Genomic DNA, 24,999 nt, shown 5'->3' on the forward strand with positions numbered 1-24,999 from the left:
ATGTCTTACTGTGGAGTGTGAAGAATCCAATACAAATCCAGTACAAATCACATTATTGTGGAAGCACCTCCTCTAAGAGTATGAATTAGGCTTGTTTGGAAGGTTTGCATTCTAAGTAAGTACAATACCAACATAACTACTGTAGTATGTCAAAGCAGTGTGCTGAATAACCTTGGTAGAGCATGGGTGGAATAGGCATTGTGGTGCTGGTGAATTTCCTTTCTTTTTCAGCTTCAGACCAATGCCTATTCTCACTTAAAACTGTCTTCGTTTTTTTTGTTTTTAATTGACAATAAGCATCAACCCTGTGACACTTATCTTTTCCCATTGACTCAAATGTATTGACATAAGCGCCAACCCTATGATACTCATATTTTCCAATTGACTGCAATGTATTGACATAAGCCTCAATTGGTTCATGATTCTATTTTTTCCATTGGTAGCGCAATGTTTAATGGGAGCATGGCAAGTTGACATAAGCATCAATCGGTTGAATCTAACTTTTTGCAAAAACATGACAGGTTGACGTTTTGAGGCTGATAACGGGCTGTGTGGTCGGTCATACATTGCAGTGGCAGAGGACCAGAGGTTAAAGACATGGGTTCACTGTGGGCCAATCCTAATTGCCTTTAGGCACCAACAGAGAGAGGTCCTCTGCAATTGTTGATTTTCATTAAACAGAACAATAAAAAAAATACTATATCTTGCCCAATAAATTAAGATGACAAGCTTGTGCCCCTCTATTACCAGGAAGTCACACACAAGCTGTTATGCCATTTTAAGATTAGGGTTCTGCTCATATTCTCTCAGAAGACAAAGTGATTTGGCAGGGAGACCATAAACTGAATGGGTATCTGTCTCTGTATATTGGTGGGCCTGTTTCCAGTAATGGGTTTGGATTTTGAGGATGTTATGTTTTCTCCCAGAGATGGATGGAGCTAAGAGTCAGGAACAAAGCTTGCACTGGCAAATCAAATAATGCTTTGACATATTAGGTGGAAGACGAAGGTGTCCCAAATGGCACACGATTACCTACATAGTGCACACAACTTTTGACCAAAGTAGCACACTAAGGAATAGGGTGTGATTTGGGACATAGCCTGGAAGTGTTCCTTATTCTCCATTGCAGTGTCAGGTATATCTAATGCATGCCTTTTCTATTAAAATGAAGGCCTTTGTAATGTGGTTTCCTAATAGCTAATGACATTTCTGGTTCTCCCACTAAAAGGATCCGGTGATTGATATTGAGGGTTGGTATCTCGACTCATAATTTTAGAGATTTCACTCTCAAAGTAAGGTTATAGGGACTGAATTAATGAAGCTACCTGTATTATAGCCCTCGTCGACGTTATGTACTTAAAAAAAAAAGATTAGTCTGAAGGCTGCATCGACCTGTGGAACAACATAGGCCCGCTAGACTGGATGTTGAATTGGCGTACTTAAACTTTTTTGAATGACTATCATATCTATTTGTTAGCTTGGAATAAGTTCGACATTTCAAATTCCATCCCAACCGGCCACTAATCTTAGACCGCCTCTGTTTGTCTAAGATTTAAAAAGGTACCCAGGGGATTGACTGAGTCCAAGGTTCTCAGTGATTATACTTCATAGACCACTGCTTGAGGGAATTAACTCCCTCCATTTTTTTTCTTGCAGAATTTCAGGTTTGTTTTAAGATTTCTCTTAATTTACATACTCAGATTGCTGACCTATATTCTGTTAGAGTTGAATTTGATGAGCTATTGAGATATTAAACCCCTCAAGCAGCTGGCACATCTGGAGAAGACTACAGGGCACCAATTATCACACATCAATTTGTAATGTATGCACACTTTATACTGTAGACCTCAACACATTTCTGCCATGCAGGATATACAGTGCGTAGTGAAAATCTACACACTTCTTGCACAGTCTTCACATTTTACTGCCTTACAATTTCATTTAAAAAGATACAATTTTTCAAGTAATGTGGTGTCAGCATCATGTTATGGGTATGCTTGTCACCAGCAGGGACTGAGAGTTTGTCAGGATCCAATGAAATATGGAAGGAGCAAAGCCCAGGTAAAAAGTTAGAGGAAAACCCGCCACAGTCTTCTGAAAACCTAACCCTGGGATAGAGTTGTATTTTTCAGAGGGACAATTACACACATTTTAATACCAAAGACACAGAATTGCTTTCCAAGAGGTGTTGAGTATTCCTGAGTGGTCCAATCTCAGTCCTGACTTAAATTTGCTTGCAAATCAGAGACAAATATCGCTGTCCATTAATGATTCCCAACCAAATTTACTGAGCTTGAGCAATTTTGACAAAAACAATGGATATATGTTACCCAAAGATTTGTGCAAAGTTGTTACAAATTTATTGTTACAAATTTCACAGCTGTAATGGCTGCCAAAGGTGCTTCCAGCAAGTATTAACTCTGGAGTGTGAAGACAAAAAAAACTAAGATGCCTTGATTGTGTATTTTCAACTAATCTGGAACATTTTCAAGAATTTGTCTTTGAAAATGTGAGTACATTGTATTAGATTAAATTTGAAGGCAGCAAAACGTAAATACTGTGGAAAGGGTGTGTAGATATTCACTAGACACTGTACATCATGCAATTGAATCAAATTATTATCTCAAAGCTCAAATGGCCATTTATTACTGATGATAAAACCCCCAGATGTAGTTTAAGTTATTCTTTATTGACCCCATAAAGCATGTTAAATACATCATTACAGTGTGAAGCATTTACATAATTTGTATTGTCATGCAGGATACAAGGACAGTAGTTTGTGAGGTTAGAAGTATCAGAGGCCATACAGTGCCTTCAGAAAGTATTTACAGCCCTTGACTTTTTCCATATTTTGCTGTGTACCAGCCTGCATTTAGAATTGATTCAATTGAGTTTTGTCACTGGCCTACACACAGTACTCCATAATGTCAAAGCAGAATAATGTTAGATTTTTTTTTTACCAGTTAATTACAAAAGTGGAAATGTCTTGCTTCAATAAGTATTCAACCCCTTTGTTATGGCAAGCCTAAATAAGTTCAGGAGTAAAAATGTGCCCAACAAGTCGCATAATAAGTTGCATGGACTCACTCTATGTGCAATAATAGTGTTTAACATGATTTTTGTTGAATGACTACTTCATCTCTATACCCCACACATACAATTATCTGTAACGTCCCTCAGTCGAGCAGTGAATTTCAAACACAGATTCAACCACAAAGACCAGGGAGGTTTTCCAATGCCTCACAAAGAAGGGCATATATTGGTAGATGGGTACAAAAATAAAAAGCAGACATTGAATATCCCTTTGAGCATGGTGAAGTTGTTTATTACACTTTGGAAGGTGTATCAATACACTAAGTCATGACAAAGATACAGGTATCCTTCCTAACTCAGTTGCCGGAGAGGAAGGAAACCGCTCAAGTATTTCACCATAAGGCCAATGGTGACTTTAAAACAGTTAGAGTTTGATATCTGTGATAGGAGAAAACTCAGGATGGATCAATGACATTGATCTTACTCCACAATACTAACCTATACTAAACAAAAATATAAACGCAGCATGTAATGTGTTGGTCCCATGTTTCATGAGCTGAAATAAAAGATCCCAGAAATGTTCCATATGCACATAAATCACATTTCTCTCAAATGTTATGCGCAAATTTGAGTACATTCCTGTTAGTGAGCATTTCTTGTTTGCAAGATAATCCATCCACCTAACAGGTGCTAGGGACAATAAAAGGTCACTCTAAAATGTGCAGTTTTGTCACACAACACAATGCCGCAGATATCAAGTTATGCAGGAGCATGCAATTGGCATGCTGATTGCAGAAATGTCCACCAGAGCTGTTGCCAGAGTATTGAATCTTAATTTCTTACCATAAGCCGCCTCCAACGTCATTTTGGCAATACGTCCAACCGGTCTCACAACCACAGACCACATGTATGGTGTTGTGTGGGCAAGCGGTTTGCTGATGTCAACATTGTGAACAAAGTGCCCAATGGTGGCGGTGGGGTTATGGTATGGGCAAGCAGAAGCTACAGACAACGAACACAATTGCATTTTATTGATGTCAATCTGAATGCACAGATACCGTGGCAAGATCCTGAGGCACATTGTCGTGCCATTCATCCGCCGCCATTACCTCATGTTTCAGCATGATAATGCATGGCCCCATGTCGCAAGGGTACACAATTCCTGGAATTTTAAAACGTCTCTGTTCTTCCATGGCCTGCATACTCACCAGACATGCCACCCATTGAGCATGTTTGGGATGCTCTGGATCGACGTGCATGACAGTGTGTCCCAGCTCCCGTTAATATCCAGACACTTCACACAGCCATTGAAGAGGAGTGGGACAACATTTCACATGCCACAATCAACAGCCTGCGAAGGAGATGTGTTGTGCTGCATGAGGCAAATGGTGATCACAAGAGATACTGACTGGTTTTCTGATCCACGCCCCAACTTTTTTTTTTAAGTGACCAACAGATATATATATGTATTCCCAGTCATGTGATATCCATAGACTAGGGCCTAATGAATTTATTTCAATTGACTGATTTCCTTATATGAACTGTAACTCAGTAAAATCTTTGCAATTGTTGTATGTTACATTTCTATTTTTGTTCAGTAAACATTCACAACTACAGAACAGCATGCCAAATTCACTTCAATGACTTGCCTGATTTGGTCTATATTAGGAACAACAGCCAAACAGTCCCATCAAAATATGACAACATCAACTTCTCCTACCCTAGAAAGAGATTCATACCTACTCATCTCTTCCCAACATACTGCTAGCGGCATATATTCCTGTTCATTTGACAATATAATTGCACCCTCATCGCTCAAGGCGTTAATGTGCTGTCAGAATGGATTAATACTTCATTACTGGTTTCATTGCTTCTTAGCATCGGAAATATTGACAGTTCTTGACAATGTATAAGGAAATGCAATTTGTTTGTTGCACATATGGGACTTCACAGATGGGCAATTTGCAACCTCAATTACTGGCTAGACTGCTGGAGGTTTCTTTAAAGGCCCATTGCAGTAAAAACGTGATTTCCCTGTGTTTTATATACACTGAGTATACCAGACATTAGGAACACCTTCCTAATATTGAGTTGCACCCCCCTCCTTACCCATTCACCCTCTGAATGGCACACATACACAATCCATGTCTCAATTGACTCAAGGCTTACAAAATCCTTCTTTAACCTGTCTCTTCCCCTTCATCTACACTGATTTTAAGTGAATTGAACAAGTGAGATCAATAAGGGATCATAGCTTTCATCTGGATTCACATTGTCAGTCTATGTCATGGAACGAGCAGATGTTCTTCATGTTTTGTACACTCAGTGTATATATCCACACTGAGGTTGGATTAATACTGTGAAATTGTGTAAATGATGATAATGCCCTTTTAGTGTAAGAGCTGTTTGAAAATACCCCCTGAAATTCCAGTCTGTTTTGGTGGGATGGAGTGTTGTCAGTAAATTGGTTCATTTAGCTTCCCAAACCTCTCTGCCAATAATAGCTAGTTTTCAGTTTCCCCCTCCCCACTTAGAGCAATCCCAGACAGTCGTTGTCAAATTTTAGCTTGAGACCATTAACTGAAAACAATCACATTAAGGTAGTTCATTGTTGTTACCCATAAATTATTTGATATTGAGATACCATCTGCTGCATTGGACCTGCTACCAAAGAATCAAGAGTTGAACCGAGGATAAAATACTCAAATGCTCACAACACTGGCTACAAAATGTTATTTTATTTTATATTGTAACACAATTGTAGCCTATATGTATTGTTTTCATGAAAATTATGTCCTTGCATTTTACTTGGTCTACACTGGTGGCATGCTTGACAACTGCGTTTTGTATGTAATTCAGTTATTTTCTTATTGTGTGGTTCGGTTCACCATCTATTTTGAACTATCTATAGACTACGACACGGTGCTCTATCAGCCTCATGTAATTTCTAAGAAAATCCGTGTTTTCTCTTGCCCTCACACCTTTTTCATCTTGGGAGAGAGCTCAAGCTGCAGCAACCACTTGTTACCAGAGTCTAGCTGCGGGCGCGCTTTCCTTTCCGTGAACGCCAATTGACATTAAATCCCAATTCACTGCATGTGCCTCTGGCCCAATCCTGCTATAAGCAGTCAAATATGTTTTCAGACGGATATTGAATAGCCTTTTTACCAAAAACACATTATCTATTCATTTCAAGCCATAATTAAATCGTACGTTCATACAGTTACAGGGACAAAATAAGTATTATTACTATTATCATTATTATTATTATTATTATACCATACCGTAGGTGTATGTCTAAGCGCGGCTGGCTACATGAATGATCTGACATTGAGCGCATCATAGGACGAGGAGTAGTCCGGAGCTGTCCATGGATCCTTTGTGCTGAAATCTCTCCGTGATAAAAACAGACTTAGCCAAACAATTAAGGGAAATTTCCGTCTCATATTCAATCGCAAGAAATATCCTTTAATTGTAAGATTAAGAATATTATAGTTGCATCTCTTGTATGAAGATTTCTTATCTGAAACGTACCACTGTAATCGGAAAAAAAAAAAAAACCACAAAGTTCAGTCGATTTTGGAGTTTCGAGATGTCGTCTTCCTTCTTCGGTCCTCTACATTATCAACATGTACTATAAACCTGGTAGTCCAGCAAATAGACGAACATAATGATGTCACTTGGCTCCATGTCCATGTATGCAGTCTCTCCATAAATTATGAGAGGTTCGATAAGTCAATTTCCATCATGCATGAACAGTTGGGTACAAGGCATTAGTACACCTATTGGAAACAACATTTAATATTTGATCATGAATGTCTCCAAATATAATTGATATGGTTTGTTGATCAGTAGCAGAGACACTGGAATCAGTTGTCAGAAAATAGCCTACAATACAGAAAAGATCATCGTTATCAAAAAGTCCCAAAGACAGTGGGCTAACCGACCTACTAGAGCTCTTGTATCAAACCATGATAGATGTGCTCTCTACCCAGCCGTCTAACCTCTATGTCCAAACTACCTCGCAGGTATCCCCTCCCCAGCAGCACATGCACTCGCGCCTTCTCTCCAAGCAGACAGCTTTAGTAGAAACAGTCCTCTCCACCTCAGTTCTTTCCGATTAATGCCATTTAGTAAATTTCCACATATAACTGGGGCGTTTCAACGCTTTAAATGGTCCCCATAAACCTGTACGTGTGGAAAGGTTTTACGCACACATACACAGACCTTTCCGCGCGCTATATCCTACTTGTGCATCACCACTGCTACAGGTTATCATGCACCAATCTAGTTATGTCATTCGATAATAGCAATTGATAGTTCTGTTATGAGAGTTAACTATACATCGGAAGTTATGCGCCCGGTGCGATTACTTACACTGCAATGCAAGTCTGCTTTGCGCGCCATCCATGTGTTTTTTAATGTCGGATTTTCTTTGGTTTTCCAGGTTCCAGTCCATGGTAATGTGCGTTCGCTGACAGACCGAGCCTCAGGGGCATGTCTTGATCGCCGTCGCCGTCTCCGGCTTGCTCGGATTCCATCTCTCCCTGTCTTCTCCGGGCAGCTTAGCGTTGTAGATAGAGTCTCTGCAGTCACGTGGGTCGAGAAAATCGAGAGCGAGAGAGCTATCGAGAGAGCGCGTGGGGGGTGTCCCTCCTCCGCAGTTTGCAGTTTGATATGTCTCAGACTCCGCGAGCGCTGGATAGAGCGAGAGCCGCAGAGCGCGCTGGATTCTCAGCCTTCCTTACCGAAAAGCCGAGTATTTCCCTGCCTTTTCTGCCCAACCGCCACCTCCCTTGCACTTACTTATTCTATCCCCAGGAAACCCCTTGACATTTTTCCTCCTTCCTTATAGTTTTGTTTTCGGCTTTTATTCACAGTCTGAACAACTGGTTCATGCACTGTTGCTTATTTGGATTTGTCCGACATACGAGGGACGGTGGATGAGCTGCTTTCGCCAAAACCGGAGATGGAATTGCTGATAATATGCCTTTCCTTATGGATATTGCAATGCAATTCAGTGGCGAGCGCGGACTCCATCATTCACATCGGTAAGGAGATTGTGCAGGGGACACGGGGTGCAAACGCGGAGGTGTGATATAAACCCCCTTAGTGCGTAGAATAAAACAGTGCTCTTTTTGTTGTTTAAATGTAAGATACATTTAGGAAGGCATAAGGATGAATGTGTTAGTATGAAGAGCGAGTTACAACTAAATACCGTATAAACGATGATGATATGTAGTTCGGGTGAATAGCGTTGCCCCATCCCTGGAGCTGTGGCAATTTTACAGCATCATTTGAATTCTAAACCATGAGGCCATGGTCAGATTAAATTGTCAGTTTGCGTTGCCTATTATACAATATCTTATGAATGGCTTTGCAAATGCTTGACTGAAAGTCTCTGGAAAAGTGCACCACCAATGTGTCTTTTCCCGAAATCATGTGAATAGACAATATTGTAAATATATTGTAATTCACACCACAAATCCAAAGCAAGATGGAACTAATTTGCTTAGATCAGACGGACTGAACCAACGTGTGTTTTTAGAGGATTGCCCATCCCCTCCTCCCCCTCCCCATCTATAAGCATGAACTTTGAATTGAACGTGAGCGAAATGTTAAACGCCCGCGAAGGAAATAAATGACAAAGGGACAAATACTAAACCCGTATGTCCTAATCCAACATTAGAATAGATGCCAGTGTAATCTGTTTGGTGAATTTGGGTGTGTAATATGTCAGATTTGCCAAATGTATTTTATCTGACATAAATGTACATTTTGCTAAAACAACTTATGTCCGCGGCGGGGGAGATGGAGGGAGTCAATACGAATAACTAGAATATTGTATTTCTAAATAATGTCACTGGCATGTGTTTAATGACATTTGTTTGATCAAAGACAACTAATGCAAACACGCATGTATGCAAGCAAGCATGCACGTACAAACACACACACACACACACACACATACACGCAGACCGTAGCAGAAAAACAATCAATTGTTGTTTAATTTTACATCGAAACCTTTGCATGTTAAGTATCCAATAGTGCTGCAGTGATCAACAGTTAATATGTTGAAATAAAGCCATCCAGCACGATAACAGCTGAAGCATCTTACATTTGAGACAGTAGTTTAGGCATTTAGGCTGTTGCGGGGGTTTATAACTAAAACATGCAAAGGCTATTGGATGCATTATCGTCGATGGCATTTGCACTTTGTCGGCCTTACCGTAATATAAAACATAACTAACAAACCAGGTTTGAAGCAAATTGGAATCATTCTAATGTAGCCATTAGGACTTGTTGGTTACGTTGCACTTTTGTCACCCCCATCCTCAATGTCGAAACCAGGGCTTTGTGTCTGGATTTGGTTATTCTAATGTTTTTAAAACGTTCATTCCATGCCCGTTAAGGTTTTGATGTGTTTTGGAAAATGTTGTTCTCTCGGAATCCAATGTGATTGTATCGGGATCTTGATAGAAAAGGCTTGGAGTGCAAAGCCATTATAAAGCTTTAGCCTTGAGTATGCTGCGTAGGCTATATACTAAACATGTTTTAAACAATCAATCCTCTTTCTGATTAACTTCATATGGAATTGTCTTAATGGGTGAGGTTGAAGAGTGGTACACCATTACGTTCGAATACAATGGATTCTCGTTTTAAGGCTTGCTTGACGCATGCGGTTCAAATATTCGTTGTTCATAGCCAGTCTGCTGCTGCATGCACAAAAACTCTGGAGAGCCCTCAAATCAACGATGGTCTGACTTGGAAACCAAAAGACGGCCCACTTTTGAGTGTGTCAGAGTTCCATTCCGGTCTAAACCTTTTCGCGAGGATCTGTCTCGTCCAATCGTTGGTTTGCCGTCTCTGAGGCATTTGTTTTGCTTAGTTCCTCCTTCTAGGTGTGAATATATTAGATGTTCAATATCTGAATGTTAGGCCTAATGGGTATGGTCCAACTCCTGATATCAAACGGGTAAGGACTATCTGTGTTATTGTGCGTAAAGTGGGACCAATAGCCTAGAGAATATTACGTTTGCCGCTACCTTATTGCTATATAATTTCACCCTCCTCTCCTTTCCTCTCCTCTTCAAGTTATCCTTCTGGCCAAAAGCTGAAGCTGTTCCTTATGCAAAGGAGAAATAGGTATGTCCAATGAGTTGGACACCTGACGTGGAATGATTTACGGGGTGATGGGGCGAAATAGAGGCGCTGGTTATCCAGCCCTGCAATGAAAGGCGAGCTCGAAACACAGGAATCTAATCTGTTCTCACCGACAAATAGAGAAGGCAGATGCGCTATTCTGATCCCATGCTAAATAAGATGAACACACCAGTTATACATCAAGGAAGGCTATTCGCTTGACCACCTGCAAAATACGACACATCCGTCATACATCTGGGCTACTTTATCCAGTCTGAACGCTGTTTACAATAATTGACTTCAGATGATGGATAATGTAGCCTATCAACAAACAACTCCAGGAAACTTGAATGGATGGTAAAGTCTAGGCAGTTCTACCATAAAGTAGGCAAGGTTATTTTACATTTACATTTTATTCATTTAGCAGACGTTCTTTTCCAGAGCTCTTGTGAAGCGCGGCCCATATCTACAGTAAAGTGTAAAAAAAAATCGGATTGTTTTTATGGTAACTGGCTATTGGCAGCCAGTTACCTGTAAATTACTGTTAAAAAAGGGTGGCCCACAGTATGTTACCGTAACATACTGTACCTTTTTTACAGTAACTTACACCGCCAGTAAGTTACCATCAAAACAACAGGATTTTTTTTTACAGTGTAACTGAAGCTGAGGAGTGGGTAGAAGTTGCCCCTAACCACAGATACATGAACAAGAAGCCCCCCCCCCCCCCCCATCTCCCAATGGTAAAATAATGGATAGGGTTTGGATAATCTGGTCCTAGATATGTGGTTAAAGCACATCTTCAATCAAGGCCCAGTTTTTCAAAAGTTATTTGATCGGATTTTGGCAGTCAAATAGGATTAAATGTGTAGCATAGAATGAATATAATGGGCTTCCCAATTAAAGTCAATGATGCCATGTTCTATTCATTCTATTTTATGCATTTTATCCTACCCGATTGCCGAAATCCGATCAGATAACTTTTGAAAAACAGGGCCCAGTAGCTGGAGCTGAGAGAGTCTATGTAGGCCTACAACCTTCTTGCTCTCCATGGTGCTGAAATGAATGTACAGGGGGTAAAATATATACATTGCGTGTAACCAATCACCATGTGCCAGATTGACAGGCAGGGAAAGTGAAAAGTCTTGATCTGGCATCCACCCACTCACTGTAAATCCACTAACCTTTCCTTATAATGCTAATAAGGATCATTGAAAACCTACATCTTAAGAGAAAATAATGTCATGTCATCTATTTCTTGATTAATTGTATCCTTAACATTAGGGCCTACTTTTGTAATGGTTGCTCTGAAACTAACCTCTTACCCAGAGTAATTGCACATAGGTGGAAGTGTCAGGTGAATGAGATTTCTCTGAAACTGAAACGCAACTGCCTGTGTTGGTCTAGGGTGTAATCATTTGTCCAAACAGTTGTAAAACATCCTGTCCTGTTTTGCAACGAAAACGAGAGTTTCTATTGGACACATTCAGGTAGGTCCCTCCCTGGGAAGGGGAGTACTGGCGGCTGGTAGAGCTTTTTTAGTCGACGCGACATGGTGGCAAATCCAAGATACAAGAACCAAGAACAGTTTGCTACTACAGCGGATAAAGGAGCAGAAAGAGCATGGAGATGTGGACATTTTTGGAAAACGAGGAAGAAGTAATGGAGCTGAGTGTAGAGGGAAGTGGTGTGGTGAGGAAGATTGGCATCATGTACAAAAAAAAAAAAAAAAAAAAACATACTCTGGTAGCTCGGGAAATGTAACATGACAAGAGTGAGGATGAATTACCTGTGGCGGCAGGTTGCGGTGAAGACCGCCGAGTATGAGCCTTGTCCCAATGATGACAAAGATGATTCTGGAGTGAGAATAGATCTGTGCCTTCTAACTGATCCATACGTGGTGTTAGGTTGGGTGGAGAAGAGGTTGGGGACTGTTGAGTCATTGAAAGGAGTGATAACTGGGGAGGCGTTAATAAGGATCGCTGTTTCGTCGACGGGACAGTTGTAAATCATGCAGCGCGTTATGTCAAGATCACAGATTTTAGAGAAACAACAAATGTCGGTACATATGTGTCTTATATCGGCTGAAAGCTTAAATTATTGTTAATATAACTGCACTGTCCAATTTACAGTAGCTATTACTGCAAAAAAATGCCATGCTATTGTTTGAGGAGAGCTCCTAACAACAAAACACTTTTTTCTTCGCGATAGGTTTGATAAATTCACCTCTGAAGGTGAAATGTGTACTTACATTCTGAAATCTTGCTCTCATTTATCATCCAAAGGGTCCCAGAGATAACACGTGTCGTTTGTTAGATAAAATCCTTTTTCATATCCAAGAAAGGTCCATATAGCATGCACGATCGATTTTGTATTTCCACTCGTTCAATTTGCAAAGAAAGGAATCTGTGAAAATCTCACCCTAAACGTTGTTTCAACGAGTCAAATCACGTTCGTATCTATTCCTCAGAGATCCTAGAAGGTAACAAGACTTCACTATTTCATTGGGGGTGTAGTATATCCTATAGGACACCATATTTGGTCAGAGAGCGACGCCTTCATGGCACGCCGATGACGCGGGTGGCCATGACTTGAACCACTGTATCTTTGTCAAATAAGCACCAATCGGGGTCAAGCAAAGCTTGCTAGATAGCTAATGAGCTGGAAACCATGTACTTGTCGTAAAATGTAGCTACTAACCTTGTACAACAGCATGCCTTTTCATTTTGGACAAAAATTCTAAGGATATTCAGAGTTATGAAAACTGGTTGTTAACGAATTGTTGAACTTATAATATGGCGACTAAAATTGAGAAAGCTAAATCAAAGGCAAAGTTTACAGATTTGACCATATTCTGCCAGACAAATGGAATATGAATGCGAAAGTCTCCCTCATGATTTGCCCAAATGTACCTGGGGACTTTACACTAAAAGTCTTGTTGTTCATTCTTACTTCAAGTTATCCATCTGAAACTTTGCACATACACTGCTGCCATCTTGTGGACACTATCGCAATTACAACCAGAGTTATGGCTAAAACTATGACCTTTCTGTTGCATTTCAAAGATGGTGTTAGAAAAAGACTGGTTGTTTTTTTCTTTGTATTTACTTCTACCAGATCTATTGTGTTATATTCTCCTACATTCAATTCACATTTCCACAAACTTCAAAGTGTTTCCTTTCAAATGGTTCTAAGAATATGCATATCCTTGCTTCAGGGCCTGAGCTAGATGCAGTTAGATTTGGGTATGTCATTTAGGCGAAAATTGAAAAAAAGGGGGCTATCCCTAAGTGGTGAGGAGGATCAACTGAAATGGAAGATTCCCGGTGTCTGTGACGCTCGCTGTTTGGTGGGACGCAGACCTGGTGGAGAGCGTGGTGAAACAGTGAAGACACTGTCTGTTCTGCTGAGTTTAATGCAGTCTTTACCCTACAAAGTCAAGTTAGGATGTGTCAGTTATCCAGTGAGAGCTTTTGTCCCGAACCCATTATGGTGTTTTAGGTGCCAAGTTTATGGTCATGTTGCAGCAATATGTAGGAGGGAGATTTTTAGATGTGAGAAGTGTGCAGGATGGCATGAGACAAATGAATGTGTAGTATCGGTGGGAAAAGTTGTGTGTTAACTGTAAGGGTACCCATGGTGCTGGAGATCAGAAGTGTCCGGTGAGAGAAAAGCAGGTTGAGGTTGCCAGGATCTGAGTAGTACAGAAGGTTTCGTATGCTGAGGCAGTGAAGTGAATAGTAGAGGAAGATGAGTCCATGGCGAGGGATACTAAGAGACTCCTTGTGTGTAAGCTGAAGCCAATAGAGAGTGATAGGTGCTTCAGTAAGGTTGGTTTCTTAGCGTTCATATTCATGGTTATCAACTGTACTGCATACATTTAACGTAAATCACAGAAATAGATGTTGTGGTGGCAGCTGCAGAGAAGTACTTGGGTGTACAAGATTTTACTGCAGAAGAGTTACAAGTTGTGTTGAACGATAGTGTCCCGTCCTCCCAGGCTCCCAGCCTGGTGTATGATCAGATAGGGCCAAGTAGTGGAATAATGGTGAGGTTTTTAATGGGTGTAGGGTTAGTTGGAAGGGCAATTTTTCTTCCTATTTCCCTGTTCTTTTTTCCTTCCCTTTTTGTGTCACAAAGTATAATGAATTCACACTCCAGAACAGTAGGCGGAAACACAGGGCTAGATAAGAGAAATTGATGAATAGGGAGGCCGTGACATGCCTCACAATCCAGTAGAGTAGGTGGTGGTGTATTCATCTTTCAGTTGGTTGCGGTCCACCAATACAAATTTAAAGAAGAAGGTCCCTCCCCGTTTTGTTCTGTTTTTTTATTTTTACGAAACGTTTTGCAACAGATTTGGCATAATCAATACACTCCTAGTTTTTGCAATGCATCTCTACACATATTGCAATGTTGACAGTTGCATCTTTTCAACAGGTGCCATATTCGAGGAGAACGCAGTGAGGGATGACGAGGTTTTCCAGCTGGCGATCTCAGACCTCAGTCTCAACGACGACATTTTGCAGAGCGAGAAAATCACACACTCCATAAAACTTGTCGAGGCGAACAACCCTTTCCAGGCGGTCCAGGAAGGTAAGGGATGCCATTGAATTATTTTGAAATGCATTTTTTTCCTTCTTTCGCCATATTTGGTTAGTAGGCTACTTAGTAGCATAACTATACCTCAAGTGCAGTTTGTAGGCTAGTCATTTTTTAAGAGGAGAAGAGGATAATTTAAAGTGTTCCTGTTCCTCTTTGAAGCTCTTAAGCCTTGATTACACTGCAGGCCCGTTTTGGAATACTGACTGTCCAAACAGCAAGTTACAAGTGACCAAGTCAGATTTGTGTGTGTTCAGAAAGCAGTCATTTGCTGACGTGGCTATGCTAGTTGTCATAGTAACAACGGGTGCGTGTGCAGTGGTGTAGGCTGATTGGTGGTGGTTCTTGTGCTGCCTATCGCTCAGAAGTTATGTGGCAAGCTCAGGTGACAACAATGCCTGCCATGGGAGTTTCCAAGCTGCTTTGAATGTTCATAATCATAGTGTACAAACACTTCTAAAACCTCAAAGGATAAGATGACCCAACTTTCAAAACAAGTCATTTTTAGCTAGACACAGCCAGGGGTGTAGTGCTACACGGAGTTGGCAAAACGATTTAATTCTGATAAATTCTAAATAAGTTATATTTTAATTACCACAAAAATTCCATAAAAAATTATAGAATGACAAACCAAATAAATATGTACACTGTGTGTACAAAACATTAGGAACACCTTCCTAATATTGAGTTACACCACTTTTGCCCTCAGAACAGCCTCAATTCGTCGGGGCATGGACTCTGCAAGGTGTCGAAAGCATTCCACAGGGATGCTGGCCCATGCTGACTCCAATGCTTCCCACAGTTGTGTCAAGTTGGCTGGATGTCCTTCGGGTGGTGGACCATTCTAGATACACATGGGAAACTGTTGAGTGTGAAAAACCCAGCAGCGTTGCAGTTCTTGACACATTCAAACCAGTGCAACTGGCACATACTACCATACCCCGTTCAAAGTCACTTAAATATTTTGTCTTGCCCGTTCGCCCTATGAATGGCACACATACACAATCCGTGTCTCAAGGCTTAAACATCCTTAACTTGTCTCCTCCCCTTCATCTACACTGATTGAAGTGGATTTAACAAGTGAATCAATAATGGGTCATAGTGTTCAACTGGATTCACATGGTCAGTCTATGTCATGGATGTTTTGCATGTTAAGTTGGCTATGTTGGCTTTTACGCTCAACAGTTTCACATGTGTATTATGAATGGTCCACCACCCAAAGGACATCCAGCCAACTTAACACAACTGTGGGAAGCATTGGAGTCAACATGGGCCAGCATCCCTGTGGAAAGTTTTTGACACCTTGTAGAGTGAGTCCATGCCCCGATGAATTGAGGAAGGTGTTCCTAATGTTTTGTAGATTTTAGGATGGTCTACATTGTAGAATAATATTGAAGACATCAAAATGATGAAATAACACATATGGAATCATGCTATAACTAAACAAGTGTTAAACAAATCAAAATATATTTTATATTTCTGATTCTTCAAAGTAGCCACCCTTTGCCTTGATGACAGCTTTGAACACTCTTGGCATTCTCTCAACCAGCGTCACCTGGAATGCTTTTCCAACAGTCTTGAAGGAGTTCCCACATATGTCTTCAGTATTATTCTACAATGTAGAAAACAGTAACAATAAAGAAAAACCCTTGAATATGTACGTGTGTCCAAACTTTTGACTGGTACTGTATATATATTTTAAAAGAGGTTAAATTGTACAAAAAATATAATGCGCCAAAATGCAACAGAGCGTGCCACTAGGCAGGATACAGTGTATGATTTGATTGAAACAAAATACAAGAAAGGCTAATAGTTTCTTAAAACCATCGGCACTAATATGCTCACGAAACAGTAATAAAAAAAACCAGTTGAATAGGCAGACGTTGCAATTGGCGGATTTATTTGATGTATAATCTATAATTATAGGCTATTCAATTGGCTACACCTGTAGGTACAAACATTGAGGAAATTATGACATAATTTACATATTTCTTTGGCGCTCCCTCACCTTAAAACATAGCACTACACCACTGGCCATTAATTTGTCTGTAAACAATTAACAAGCTAGTTAGCTACCACATATTCTTGTCAAACTGTCAACAGAGTAGCTAGCAAGCAACAAGATATGCCAAATAACAGCCTAAAACCCACTTGAAAGCAAACCACTTAACCACTTAAGAAAGAAAGCAAACCACAAACCACTTAAGATAGGGGTTTGAAAGTGGCTTGAAATATCTGATTCAACGTGGTTTTTGGCTGTGCAGACTGCAGGGGGAAAAAATTCTTAAAATCAAATATGCTCAAAAATTTGATTAGAGTGAACAAGGCTTAAGGCTCCCCAAAATAGTTGAGCAGCAGTATCTTCTGTGGATAGAAAGCTAGGTGGAAGTATTGAGTCGAGCAGGACTCGACTCCATTTTCCACACATCATTGCTATCCACTGTGAGGCAGCCTTTAAAGACATGTTGCTTTCAAAACAGATAGCCTAATTTGCTTGTTTTATAGTGAGTTGTATTGGTGATGATGGTAGATGTTGATCAAGAAATTAGCCTCTGTTTCAGACTGTAACATAACGAAGGTTGTACAACATATAACAGTTGTTTTTCCTCTCAAGTAATAATGTTAATGACAGTCTTTTCAAAATTATGTTTTTTTTTTTGTGTTCAGCCAAGCCTTTTCTTCAAAATGGTCTATCCATGTTTTGACCTGACACTTACAAACTCACAGACTTTGCTAATGAGTTCAGTCACCCCAAAAAGTTGGTCCATTTCGTGTAACATCCATACAACCTCTTATTTGCTTTATTTGTCCGACATGCCAATATTTAGAAGTCCGTTCTTTTTGGTATACACTCCCCCCAAGACACACACATCAAAAGTTTCATTTATTTATTTAGTCCATTCTGTGGGACATTAAAGTTTTGATTTTGTGTACAAATGTAACATCCGTACGCTGGAATCTGCCTGTACCTTTTTTTTCTGGAACGAAGACGCACAACTGCTGCTTAAAGGGGCAGTGCAGTCAAAAACGTAATTTCCTTTTTTTTAATGATATTTCCACACTAAGGTAGGAATAACACTCTGAAATTGTGAAAATTATAATAATGCCCTTTTAGTGTAAGAGCTTAAAAAAACAAACAACTTCAGCCTGTTCAGGTAGGATGGTGTTTTCGGCCCACAGCAAAAACACCATCACAATCTGATCTGATTATTCTGACCAATGACCAGTCATTTTTTATTTGCAATGTATCCTGCTACTTTCAAGGGGGAAGGTAGGAACAGTGGAATTCAAAGTTTAATTGTTCAATTGCTCGTAAGCCATGTCGTCATTACTTGCCAGGAGTCCGTATACGTTACATACAGTACATTAGAAGCTGTTGATGTTGAATTGAAACGGAAACTCACCAAGTCAGTTTGCCTTCCACGACCTTCCGGAGGAGGTCAATAGCAGCGAAGGGCGGTGCTGCTCATTATTTGCATAAATCTCTTTCAGCAAAATCTATGTTAACTGCATGTAAGTATATGTGGCCTTTGCACACAAGTACACAAACAATGGCATCTAATACCATTGGAGGCTGCTCGGTAATTGGTCACAGTTGAGTCCCTGGGCTTTTTCAATTAATGACATTGAGGGGCAGAGGAGATCAATACGGCACAGCCAGGGAGTGGCTCGATGACTTCCCACTCGTCGCTGACCTTTTCCTCCACGCCAGATAGTCAGCCCTCTGAGACCACCGCTGACAGCTTGGGGTGTGGAGGATTATGGGTAAGGGAGGGATTCACACCTTGTGATGTGTCCTGCTGTCCAGTAAGCCCTGCGCTCAGCGCCCGCTCCTCTCTCAGTGACCAATAGAACCGATAGACTCCCAGGGGGCCGTGCTGCTGCTGAAATGATGCTCTTCCTGTGGGGAGGGAGGAGAGAGAGAGATCTCTGGCTGACTTAGAACAGAACACCGTTGCTTTGTGTCATTTTACATGTGAGAGTGACATGATTTGGTAGAATCTTGTAGGGGTGAAGAACCAATACAAGTGAACATACTGGAGGCACATACAGTATTTGTGTTTTTATGTCCAGTAACATGATTGGTGGAATCTTGTAGGAGTGAATAACCAATACCAAGTGAAGATACTGGAGGCACATATAGGCCTGTGTTGTTGATGGTAAGTGTTGGGCAGTGTTTCATTCTGAATGTGCAAATTTGCCTTCATCTCCAAAGATGGATGTCCATATTGTGTTGCTTGAGGACAAGGAAAGCATGCATTACCATAGCTCTCTTGCTTCGGTTGCTCACGGATACAGAATAACTCAAAACACCAACGAAGGCATTTCATAAGAGAGCAGATAAACGTGACACATACACACACCCATTTGCTCATTGTAGTAAAGTTGATTTAGCTTGTTTGAAAACGCATCACATACAAGACAAAGCATTAGCGTTTCTTATGACAGTGGGAGCTCATTAATAATGGAGATTAGGGAGTCGTTTTTTCATCCTTGGAACAAGCAATTATTTTACAGTAAGCCTTTGATTTGATTCTATATAAAACTATTGTTCTCAAACATCAAGAACAATGTCTGAAAGTTTCTGTCAAATGACCTTTTTCATTAGCTATAAAATGCTTCAGCAAAAATGATTGGAGTTGGAACCTCACACTCAGCATCTCCACTCAAAGAATAGTTTTTATAACGGTAGGATTTCTTTATTGACTCCGACGCTGAAGTGTCATTATTGGACATTTGCTAACAGTGCAGGGGTATCTCAAAACGATTTACAACAATACACACAACTCTAAAAGTAAAAGAATGGAATTAAGAAATATGTAAATATGACATTGCTCGATCTAATATTTATATATTTCTTTTCTCTTTTTAGATACTACTGCACTTTTAGATACTACTGCATTGTTGGCGCTAGACACACAAGCATTTCGCTACACCCGCAATAACATCCGCTAAATACGTGTATGTGAACAATAAGATTTGATTCGACTTTTTGATTTGAACTTTTTCTTCTCACTGTAAGTCAAGCAAATTAGGCTACTTACCATTTTTTTATTATGACCAGCAGCTCCGTTACCACTGCATTAGTGTAAAAACAATCATTTTACCCTGGCATCCTCTGCTGAATGAATGATTGTTTTATTTCGTAGAGAAATTTCCACGATCCTTTCTTTACACAGACAATACCCACTGTCCTGCGTCTAAAACAAATCAACGCTTTTTGTCTCCTCATTGTCAGAGGAGCAGCATTCTCTGGTTGAATTCCATGATTACCGCATCAATATTGATCTCACTAGAAAACTAAACAGAAAACCTTTTCTCTCCAGGCTTTAAGTGCACCATTGTGCTGACGGTGAAAAGCGTTTAATTGATATGACCTTTTCAGTGGCCATGCAGATGAGATGAGTGTTTATTAAGAACATTCCCCTGTTTCCTGGTGGTGACATAGTCTGCTGGAGTACAATGGATAAGTACAATACAATGGGTAAGAACGATAAGACTAGAGCACAGAAGACTCAAGCCTACTCTTATGTTCCATGTGAAGGTAGAGAAACTCACACCTTCGATGTGCAGTCACCCCTGTGCAACTGCTCAAATAGGACCAGAAATGGTGTGACACCAGGATCCCAAAGTGATGAGATTGATCTCCTTCTCTCCTCCTCCCTCTCCCTCGCTCTCTCTTCTGTGGTGATTCTACAGAGAGCTCTGAGAATCACTCATACCCAGCTGGCAGCCAGCTCCAACCCTGAGTCTGCATCAGTCAGTGCTGGCCTGAAAGACACCCATTTTATGACAGAGGAAACAATTGGGCAGAATTAATCATGTTGCCGCCCTGACTTATTCTCCCAGACTGGTGCAATTTAGAAAGAAGATGCATAGCTGGAGTGTGGATAAAGATCCAAAAGTGCAAGCCCAGTTCTATCTCCACAAGATATACAGCCGTGGTTGTCTCTGCAGCATCACCCATTAGCTGTGTGCCGCGCTTTAAAACGAATCCGTCCTGGATAATTAATTTGCCTACTTTTCCGGACTCATATCCCGGCATCTGATACAAACACTGATTTGAAATTTATTCTGGCTGCCTGGCAAGGAGCTCGGGCTCAGAGTAGTGGAGGCCTGCTGTTTGAGGATGGTTGTGTGCGTGTTTCTATGTTACCTGAGAAAAAGGCAACTTCAGGACACCTGGGAATCCAATGAGCGGGAGCTCCGGTGTGAGGAATGGCTCCCACTACGCGGACAAATGACCATCCTCTGTCCCACGGATGTGCCTGCCAACGGCACGCTTAGTTTATTCGCTTAACTTGTCTCTCTGACTCGCTCCCTCAGTCTCTCTTTCTCTGTACTGATCTGCTTACATGATAGGCACCCACTGACTGCATGTCTATTGGATCCTGCCGACTACGCCATTATATAGCACATGCTGTCAACCGTTGGCAATCTCTCATGTCTTAGTACAGCAGAGATGATCTGATATTTGCCATTCAGTGGTATTGCACTTCCTGTTAAGGAGCTGAGTCAGACTTGTAGGAGTAACTTGCCACTTCTCATGCGAGGAGGGTCAAGTGTATTAAGCAGGGAAGAGGCGGCTTCCCAAAAATACTCTAAAATGAGAAAATGGAACTGAGCCAATTTATCTTGAGTTTTTTTCTTCCTTTCAGCTCCATGTAGCTAGTAGTGTTGGAGGTTGAGCTCTTTGGTGTGTGGAGCTGTCATACTGGCAACCACACAGCTTTGCGCCGTCCCTGGGTGTCTCTTCTGAGTGAGGCCGTGACCGCTGAGGGACCGTGGGAGGAGATGGATTTTGAAGCACAGAAGGGTTAAGGTCGGCCTGTAGTCAGGGAAACTGGAGTCGTGGGAGCAACATTGATTTAGGAGCCAGGGGAGGCTGTGGACCTGGCCATGGGCCACCACTCTCCGAGAGGGGAAATGCCTCTTATTGAGTGCACTTCACCAAGGCACCCTCGCCGCTCTGCTCTACTCTTAGCCACTGAGTAGAGCAGAGAGTGGAAATGTCAAGGTGGCTGTAGAGGATACTGGAGCTCACTCTTGCCAGGGTGCCTATGTTACAGAATATGCCATGTTGGGAGAGTATCTCAGCACTTAAGGTAGTTGATCTGATTCTTCAGGGGAGAATTTGCGGTGTTATTCTTTTTTCCTTCCTGCGAGCACCAATATCCTCGCAGTATATCCATATCAATTTAACAGAGATACATTACCACCACTCAACAGTAGCGCCTCTAAATCCCCAAGAAAAAAATATTTCTGCTGTAGTTATTTACCAGAGTTATTTGTTATTAATCTAGCAAGGCCTGAATTCCATAAATCTATGATTTGGTAGTGGAGTGGTAGCCTGCTGTAATTGGAAAAGTGGAGTCAGAGCAGCCTTTTTTTACTGTCCTGCCTTATTCTCACAGATTCCGTAATTAAGCCCACCAAATCGACCCTCGTTAATTCAGCATCTAAAACAAGACTCTTAACATGTTTCATTCAGTATTTCTAGTGGCTGTGGAACATAACTACTATCCTGCCACCAGCAATGAAAGGGAATAGGGAAGGAGCGTTAACTGTCGGATGGAAGCAGTGAGGGATGAATGATGGATCAGGTAGTGTAATATATATGTGTTACGGCAGCTCTCGCTGGGTCGTTTTAACCACTAGAGACTCGTGGCATGCTAATCAGATGACTGTATTTAAATCAACTGCTGTAGATGCTAATGTCCATCATAGCTGGTAGCGAGAATGGCAAAAGTCACTGATACATTAAAAAAAAATCACACTTACCCATGTAAAAACGCCTGTGTAAAGTAACCATATTTTTCCTTCATTGCCCGTAACTGATCAAGTGGGTGCACTGTTAAGATCTTAAGCCATACCATAGATTAGCCTGTCACCTAATACTGGGACATAAATACACTCTATGCCTTGCATTTATATGTATGAATATGGAGTCTAAGAGCTTACAGCACAGCCAAAAGCCCAGGGCTTGCGTTAAAGGGTGGGCCATTAGGGGGCCTGGCCCACCCTAACGTACCTCCTGGCCCATTCAAAGAAAATATTGAAATATTGATAATTCATTTGACCGAGACGCGCACGCTGACAGGAATACCTATCATTGTCAGATAAAGCATCCGAGCAAGCGAAACAGTGCCTCTCTGTCTTAGTATGTGTAGCCCATGTATCTGAAGATGTCTGGAATAAAAGAGTATGGGATGACATTCCCTTTTTACCAAACTGCATCAGATACATGAGGCTACATATTGTAAGACAGAAGGCCGCTGTTTCAGTGGATTGGATGCTATTTTGGACTACCATGCAAAGGTAACCTACTTTTTGAAGTGATTTGTTTTACAATCAGATGAAAACATCATGACTTGTGTTGTGTTCATGCCACTTTAAAAAGGTAGGCAAATACATTTTTACAGTTCAATTACATTTCATTACCATAAAACCCACTATAGAACCACTAAAGCAGTCATTTGGACTGCTCATGAATTTAAACAATTTAAACAATTTTTAAAGTCCTTCCCAACTCCGTCCTTGACGTTTCCCAAATAACTCTATAATACACACTGTCGTTGTTAGATTCTTTATATCACAAACAGAATTGATGTAATAGTCAGTTTTTGGAAGGCATGTCATTTTTATATGGTTTTCCCTGTTTCCCCTCCTCTCGACAGTAGGGCCTGCTCCCCTCCTTCTCTCCATAGTTGAAGATGCCGTGCCCAATTGAAAATCACCCTGATAATTGCCTCGAAAATGAACCAAACACAGGAGCTTGGTGGCATCTTAATTGGGGAGAACGGGCTCGTGGTTATGGCTGGTGCGGAATTAGTGGAATGGAATCAAATACATCAAACACATGGTTTCCATGTGTTTGAAGTCATTCCATTTGTACCGTTCCAGCCATTATTATGGCCATCCTCCCCTCAGCAGCCTCCACTGGAACCTAAACTATACCAAAACTAATTTCACACAATGCCTATAATAAGAGATTACATAAATGAAGTAGGCTAAAGTATGATGGGGGAGAATGGATGAGTTGATGAGCGAGGGGAAGCGAACAATGCATAATTATGTCACCAAGTGTGAATGAAGAAAAGGGCAGGCCATTCTATTGTATTGATATATTCTAATCTCAAAATGTTATGTAATCTCAATCTATTCTGGCCTATTTGGGGTACACAGTGAGAGCGTGCGTAATTTACAATGGCAAGAAGGCCTAATGAATGTAAACGACTCCGATGGTGGGGATGAAATGAATCATGATGACATCCCTGAGTATTCTTCTGATTCTTCAATTCGCCAGATTGAATTTGTAAATCAATTTGGAGTGCCAGAGTGTGCTCAGAGTGCACTCTGGGCGTTTGTAAATTCAGAGCATTGTCAGATTGTCTGTTTGTAAATTCAGAGCGCACACTGGACACTCTGGCCGAGGAGTAGGGGTGCGTTGGTAAATTCCCTCTGGCTATCTACTCTGATTTCAGAGCACTCTTGTCTGAGTGTGCTAAAGTGCAGAATAACTGATGAATTTACGAACGCTCAACACCCGTTGAATACAGCCGGTGTCAGTAAATGTCAGCAAAAAAAGACAAATTAAAGTGTTGCCAGCAGCACAGTAACAGTCACCAACGCTCTGGATAACATGAAAACAGCCTAACCAGGTCTGCTAGGGCGAGAAAAATGGTCAGAGTGAGGTGTTCTCTCGTTGATGTCTGGAAGTAGCTAGCCTGCTAGCTAACTTTAGGTAGTTAGCTTGGGTGCTTGACTGCCGTTGTGAATCGGATCAACCCTACTCCTCGGCCAGAGCGTCCAGTGTGCGCTCTGAACGGTTCGAGGTTGAAATGCTCTGAATTTTCGAATGAACAATCTGACAACGCTCTGAATTTACGAGCTCCCAGAGCACACTCTAAGCACTCTCTTGCTCTCCAGAGGGAATTTACGAACGCACCCTAGGGTTGATCCGAGTTTTCTGTCCGCACAACGGCAGTCAAGTACCTATGCTAACTGGCTAACGTTGGCTAGCTTGCTATCTACTTTCAGACACAAATGAGAGAACACCTCACTCTGACCATTTTACTCGCCCTTGCAGAGTTGGTTAGACTGTTTTCATGTTATCCAGAGGGTAGGTCAGAGAAGGATAGTATGTCGATAGAGACAGTTGCAGTGTATGGCCTCTGCTAGTTGACCTTTCCGACAGCTTATGTGGCCTACGGCTTTTCTATA

The 24,999-nt window shown here is 41.1% G+C and overlaps 1 protein-coding gene across 2 annotated transcripts in view; it reads left to right on the forward strand.

Annotated features, from left to right (window-relative positions):
- Window positions 1-7,657: 7,657 nt before the first annotated feature.
- The window catches only part of LOC106589364 (glutamate receptor ionotropic, delta-1), a 455,232-nt gene continuing 437,890 nt past the window's right edge, over window positions 7,658-24,999 (forward strand). For both annotated transcript variants that reach the window (XM_014179240.3, XM_014179241.3), the window contains exons 1-2: window positions 7,658-8,084; window positions 14,614-14,769. In XM_014179240.3, the coding sequence (XP_014034715.1) occupies window positions 8,003-8,084; window positions 14,614-14,769 (238 nt within the window). In that variant the 5' untranslated portion in view covers window positions 7,658-8,002. The remainder of the gene's footprint in view (window positions 8,085-14,613; window positions 14,770-24,999) is intronic.

This window comes from Salmo salar, chromosome 28, assembly GCF_965601325.2.
Source record: "Salmo salar chromosome 28, fSalSal1, whole genome shotgun sequence".
In the NCBI taxonomy this organism is placed as follows: domain Eukaryota; kingdom Metazoa; phylum Chordata; class Actinopteri; order Salmoniformes; family Salmonidae; genus Salmo; species Salmo salar.